The sequence below is a fragment of the Centruroides sculpturatus genome, unplaced genomic scaffold (genome assembly GCF_000671375.1).
Source record: "Centruroides sculpturatus isolate CEXI.00-Female unplaced genomic scaffold, Cexi_2.0 scaffold730, whole genome shotgun sequence".
Classification (NCBI taxonomy): Eukaryota; Metazoa; Arthropoda; class Arachnida; order Scorpiones; family Buthidae; genus Centruroides; species Centruroides sculpturatus.
In genome coordinates this window covers 1-7270 of record NW_019385577.1, presented here as the reverse complement: position 1 = coordinate 7270, position 7270 = coordinate 1, and the positions used below count along the sequence as shown (strand labels likewise).

At 27.9% G+C, this 7270-nt stretch overlaps 1 protein-coding gene across 1 annotated transcript in view; it reads right to left on the bottom strand.

Moving 5' to 3' along the window:
* Positions 1–3642, bottom strand: part of LOC111640281 — a 35305-nt gene extending 31663 nt beyond the window's left edge. Inside the window, exons 1-2 of the mRNA XM_023386285.1 lie at positions 3388–3642; positions 2439–2500 (exon numbers count right to left, since the gene is read on the bottom strand). Coding sequence (XP_023242053.1) covers positions 2439–2500; positions 3388–3430 — 105 coding nt within the window. The 5' untranslated portion in view covers positions 3431–3642. The remainder of the gene's footprint in view (positions 1–2438; positions 2501–3387) is intronic.
* Between the last annotated feature and the right edge of the window lie 3628 nt (positions 3643–7270).

Below are 7270 nucleotides of genomic sequence, written 5' to 3'. Positions count from 1 at the left end.
TTTCTCACTACTACATCTTTTGTCCTTTCTCATCTTTCCCTCCTTTTCCCAAATTTGGGTCTAAAATCCTTTGAGTCACAACTCCAGCTTTATTTAGTAATCCTTCCGCATTCACACATCTCCAAGTATTTGAAAATATTTTCTTTCCACTCAAAAATAAAATATGAATAAAGGTTTACGGCTTTGTGAAACTTCTTTTTTTAGTTTATGCCGTTGAAATAAATAAATAATAAAAAAATTAAAACATTTGTCGGTTTTGTTTACATGTTTATTGGGCCGCATTGGAACTTGCCTTGGGCCGCGGGTTGGACACCCCTGATCTAAGGCTTATTTTTCGTAAATAGTTTATTTTTGATTATCAATGAAATGACCAAAACATTGTAGGTTTCATAATTTATTAAATGTATGCTTCTATTTACTTTATTACAGTATCATGTTCTATCAATATTACTATACATGCAAATAAGAAATATTTACTCTGTAATAGTATATTAATTATTATTATTATTAAATAAACCATTATATATAGGATACAGCATCAGTACTTATATAATAAAGTATAGATCATAAAATATCTTGGGATTATGTGTAACATATCATACATCTTTTATACAAAAGTTTAAAAAAAGGAAGAAGTATGGTGACAATGTTGTTTTATCAAAATTGATACTGTACTTATGTTTTATATATGTGAATATAGAATCTTAAAACATTTAGAAAGTAATATATTTTATGGATTTGATTTACTAGACTCGCTTTCCATACATACATATTACTAGAACATTTCTTTTATGGTTTGAAGCCTAAAATATTTACACTCGTTTTCATTTCATTGACTGTATTTCTTTCTAAAAAATTACAATTGAAATATTACTACTTTAAATTTGAATTTATTATTATTATTTTTTAATGGTAAACTTTTTAAAGAAAGGAATCACAATTCATCTTTAAAATAATTATTTATAAAATAATTAAATAATAATTATAGCTTTAATTTAAAATAAAATTAAAGTTATTCTATTCCATTATAATTTTTTTCTACCCCTCTTATTTTTAGTAGGCCTATATTGCATTAAAAATTTTTAAAATAAGCAGATAATATACGAGTAGAATATTTAAATTAACTTTTATAATAATTCATAAATTGGTTTTCTACGGATAAAATTATGAATAGAAGGATGAATATTACACATAAATTATAAACATGGGCATCCGCAGAAAAGTTTTCAGAAGGACAAAGCTCGGAGACAATCATATCAATAAATTTTTATGTAATTAAATAATTTTTCTGGGTGTTTTCACAAGTAGATTATAGAATACAGTGTTACGTCAATACAAAAAGAAAAAGAATACCCATAATCGAGGGTGTAAGGTTACGTATCTCTATCATTTTTACGATTGTAATTCACGGAATTTTTTCTCCATTCGAAGAAGGGACAAGTGCCTCGTTTGCCCCTCTCTGCGGGCGCCCACGATTACGAATAAGTTAATATAATATCTAACTCGATGTTACATGAAAAACAAGAAATTTTATTTGGATAAAGGAAATTCATAATCTATTTAGAAAACATCAGCCAATAATGTGTATCGTACGGTTAAGATATTCTATATAAATAAAATTCTCATTTCCACAATAAAGCTAGTTATATTAATACTTTTACGAAGAGCATTACCGAAAATTGTAACTAAAGAAGATGAATTACGATATCTAACATATCCACAATTGCCTATCCCATCTCCAATATCACATAAATGCATCTTCTTGAAGAAAAACAGGAATGAGTGGCTGCTGAATTGATTTTTCTATGAATAAATTTGACTAATATTTTCTTTTTAATGTATAATTTTAAGCACTCCTCGTGTGAATTTGAAAATTTTATTGTGTGTTCGCTAATCAATGGAATTAACCGAGATTAAAATGTTAATAATAAAAGTCAACAATTTTTATATTTTATTAAAAATAAAAATATCTTTTCGTAATACTATAGGAGTACTATTCGTAGCTTATTCATCCATTATATGATTTTAAAAATCAAAAATAAACCGGGTAAATTATTTTAAAAATTTCTAATTTTCATCTGTAAAAATCGGATTAATTCTTAAATAATTAATAGCAAAAAAATTCCTGTAATAAAGTTTTTTGCAATAAAATTTTATACGATTTATAAAAGTTCGTAAACGACGTCGTAACAGAATGCCATTTCGAAAATTGATCCGTAACATTTTCCAGTTATCATAATAATAATGAGATCCCTTTCAATCTAACAGCTTGTGAAATAATTGCATATTATGTTGAATAACCGAGATTTTTTGCTAGGTATTAATGAAATCTAATAGGATAATACGACATTTTTCTCTATAATGCCAATAAAATACAAAAAACACCACAGTAACTCCTACAAATATGCAGTTATAATTAATTTGAAATATTTACTTACTTTGTAGAGCCATTGGTAAGTCATGTGGATCCATGAATTGGGTGTATTTAGTACTGCGTACTCTAAATTTAAATTGATTTTTGATGTAATATCGGTTAGGAGTACGGTGACTTTTCGTTCACCTTGTATAAAATAATAAACATGGATACATCCAATTACTATCTAACTTACATAGTATTTATTGTTATTTTATACATTGTTTATTTTTATTATTTATACATCGATATATTTTCTCGGGTAAACTTAATATGTTAATCTCTTTAAAAATGCATTAATCTAAATACTGGTATTAATTCGAATAATTAATTACATAAATGTTCGGGCAGAAAAACATTAATGGGGATTTTCGTGAAATCCTATGTCGTTATATAGAAATAAAACGAATAATTAAGTACTACTGGAGAGGAAAGCTCTGATTGTATAATTTGTTTTTCTTTTTATAAAAGCAGAAATATTTAATTTAAAATTCGTCGCATATTACAAATTATTTGTCTAGATTTTATTACTTATCTGTCATGCAGGTAAGAATTCCTATAAAAATATTTGTCATTTCGTTTGACTGCTTATAAATCGAATTTGATTCGTATGATACGAATACATATAAATTCAGAAATGTTACAGATGAATAAAATAATAATATAAATGAATTATAGATGAATAACAGACAGTTATCTTGCGTCACACGATAATAATATTCACGTCACAGGAAATTCTCTAAAGAAAAGATTCTCAAAACGCGAATTTCAGCAGTTTCCATCTTACAAAATTTTTTAGTCCGATATAATAATAGTTAAATTCCCTTAATTTACTTCAAATCGCTTTAAGTTTCATGTGTTTATTTTTAAAAGTGAAGAAATGCGAGTAATCAAACTGTATCTAATGTATAAAACTGTACTTTAAGCGAGCGAATCACTGACACGAAATGTTTGAATGAAAGCAGACATCTTACCGAAAAAATAAATGGTCCGGTAGAAAGAGGATCTGCAGGACATTTTTAAAAATATCTGGAATCTCGAAAATACTTTATATTCTACAAGGCGTCAAACTTTAACACTAGGTAACAATGAACAACATAGCACGCAAACTAAACATCTTAAGCGCCATCTGTATTTTTTTTTTAATTTAATCAGTTTACAAGATTTTAAATTCTAAGGTATCTTATTATTAATTATATTTTATTAAATTTACTTGATATATACATAAATAACTGTAAATAATACATAAAATAAATATTGTTTTGCGTAAACTGTGGTAATTTTTTAAACAAATGTAGTAAAATCGGAAGAGATCGAAACACCGAAATTAGACCGCTGAAATCGGGCGAGATGGAACTCTCGTCCGCTGAAAAATACTAGATGGAACTCTCGCCCGCTTTCATAAAATTATTTTTCTTGTATATGTGACCAAATCAAATCTATCTATATAGAGAGAGCAAAATCTATTTCCAATTCGTTAAGGTACTTGCATACGTTTACGTTTTATACATTATTTTAAAGCATGTACATAAGCCCTATTGTGTCTATTTTGCTATTTAACATCTTTTAAAATAGTTATAAGCAAAAATATGCCCAATTTAGCTTTTCCTGTAGTGATGCCTCTCCCTGACGATCATGCGACTATATGCCATTATATTACGAAGTGGTATATAATGGTGTATAGTCGCATAGTAGTGTCTATCCCATTCCAATCTATAATTAAAAATATGCAAAATATTACAAAATTATCATTATTGTAACAATTGCTTGAAACTTTAGAAGCGATAAGAAAATAAGAAACCGACTTGCCGGATCTACCGTTTTACCAATATATCGAGAATTCCGAATTTTAATGAAATATGTAAATACTAGCTGTTACCCGCGGCTTCACCCGCGCGGTGATCTGAAAGCAATGCATTAATATAAATAATGGCAATCAATTTGTCCTTATGTTCGAATCTAACAACCACTAAACCAAGCGATCGCTGTAATTAATTGGGCTATTTTTTCTATATTTACAGAAAAATAAAGTTTTATTTACCCCAGTACCTCTTTGTAAACCACGTTTGTGGTACTGCCTGTCGGGCTAAGACTTTTTAAGCCTTAATCCTCTCCCTCTCCAACCGCGGGGGAATTTCCAAAAATCCTTTCTTAGTGTACATATTCATGACATACCCTAACTGTTTACCAAATTTCACCTCTTTAGGTTCAGCGGTTTGCTCTGGGCGATGATGAATCAGTGAGTCAGTCAGTCAGTCAGGACAAGTAATTTTATATACATAGATTTCGGAAAATTAAAGTCATCGTTATGTAAATAGGTTCATTCCAACACATTCGCATTGTGTTTATAAAACAAAAACTGCTACAGAATTATTTATATACATCATTTTTACAGTCTACGAATTAACTTTCAAAATTTGTATGTAATTTATCTAGAAAAAAAACTAAACGAACTTTACTCATTAATGATTTACTTCGGTTTAATTATGCGCAATCAGTTTAAGGTAATAAATTTCAAGTAATAGCAAGCAAGTTTATTGACACCAGAGTTAATACAAAGAGGGAAATAAGAAAACAATCAGCACAACTAATTGCCGGAAAGCAATTTAAATATTACTCAGACGATAAAAAATCGAAATAATTCAAAAAGTTAATTGAGTCATCAATAATGAAAATCCTCAATAATAAAAAATCTTTGAATTTTTCTCAGATTTTAGAAAGTGTTTTTAAGGAAATCAGAATCTCTTAAAAGGTTTTCAAAGAGATTCGTCAAATACTTACAAACAACGTTTAAAATAATTCACGAATCTTTCTATTGCTAAAAATATATTTTAAATATATTAAAAGTTTAATATACTTTGCTCATATGATTTAAAATTTTGTTTACAAATATAATCGAAAATTTATTTGTTTTGATAAAAATATTCATCTCGCTGATACTCATTCGATAAAATAAGAATGAAATTTCTACTATTTCAAAAATATTCATAGTTCATACGCTGTATTATCATGTTTATTATTTTAAACTTTGCACAATTGTCACGTTTTATTCTATTTTGGTCGAGTTGTTGATTCGGTATCATTTTTCTCTAGCTAAGTTTATCCGTACAAAGTTTGTATTATAATACCATCAGCACTTTTTCTATTTTAAAAACTTCTAACTTAAAACATTGATATCGTATTTTGCAACCAAAGCAATTGAAAATATTTTACTTATATCGATTTTACAATTTCTTTTTCTCTCAAAAATGAAATCTCATCTGATGATAAGACACTTTCACTTCCATTATTTTAAACACGCATAGCTACCTACATACCGTTTAATTCCTGTTTGCTTACAATAAACATTCTAAGTAACATATCTTATTCATTTGTTAATTAAACGCATTACATTTTAATAAAAAATTCAAATATACATAGAATAAAATTAATATTAAAATAGTTATGTATATTTTTCGTTTATTTTCTTAAATTAAATTAAATTATTTTAAGACAGTTGTCTGTAATATAATATTTCATGAAATAACTTTTTATAAATAATTTTATGAAATTTAATACTGGCTTACAATATTTTTCATTTTGAATTTCTGCTCGGTTCATTTATACAGAATATAATGGATGATTCTAAGTGACAAATCAATTGCATAATCCGTTTCGTACAAAACGGATTATGCTATTGGTTTGCTTACTTAGCTGCTTGTTCAATTCAATATGCAAGCCGAAACAAATACATTAAATCTTAGCTTTGTGGCCACCTCAATTACGTGGCTAACTCGCTTACATGAATATCCCTGAAACTCCCTGTAAAACTGCATACGTTTTAATATAAATCAAACTCCATCTGAAGTGGCCAAAATAGGAGTGTTCTGAAGTGATATCTATCCCTGTTTATGTGGACAACAGAATAGGAAAACCCAATCTTTTTAAACCTAACATGTTGTTTAAAGCACTTTAAATTGAATTGAGCTTTGCTTCTAAAGTTTTGGAACAGTTTACTATGGTTTTGGAAGAGTTATTGGAATGTAATCTGTCGGAGGAGTTTTCTCCCACAAATGGCATTCAAACGAAATAATCCTTATTTACACTGGTAAAATTAAATATATCTCTAGAATTTAGTAATAAAGACAATTATATATTTATTCAATATATACATGAGTACTAAACAGAATTGTTTGGTATCCATCGACCTGGGTACTAAACCGTAGACCTGTACAAATCCTACTGTAGATAGCTTGTATTCACTGTACTGTACAGTACATATAATTTGTACAAGTATTTTGATATTTTATTAATATTAATACATCATCCCGTACGAAAGTTTTTAATTTCCGTACGAAAATCTTTTTTATTCTTTTTTGCAGATATTAGCCACATACTGTACTTTAAAGTTTTCTTCTTGTGAAACTCTGTTGCATTTCTTGCATATTTTTATGCCGTGGGAATCGAACACTCATTTAGCATTTCGAACAACGTAATACTTGTAAAAGTATTTCTTTATCTAACAATAAATTGCAACACTATTTTTTTGTGTCAGGCATTTCGAGCACTCGCTCTTTGTCAGTCGCCGTATCTAAATCAAAGTTTTAATGTCGAAGTACGAAAGAATATTTGATTCCCCCAACATAAAAGTAAGTTAAATCATTTAAATTATTTACAATAAATTTGTTCGTTATTTATTAAACTGTTTGAATGTCATTAACGTTTATTTGCATTTTCTGTTGTCTTTCCTGAAGAAACTTGTTAAAATCACGAATATGTTCGTGAATAATGAACGAAACTCGAGACATTTTGTTCCACTTTTGTGAAATGTCTCCTTTTTCTTGCTCGAAATGTCTGAATAAAAGTTAAAATTTTTAT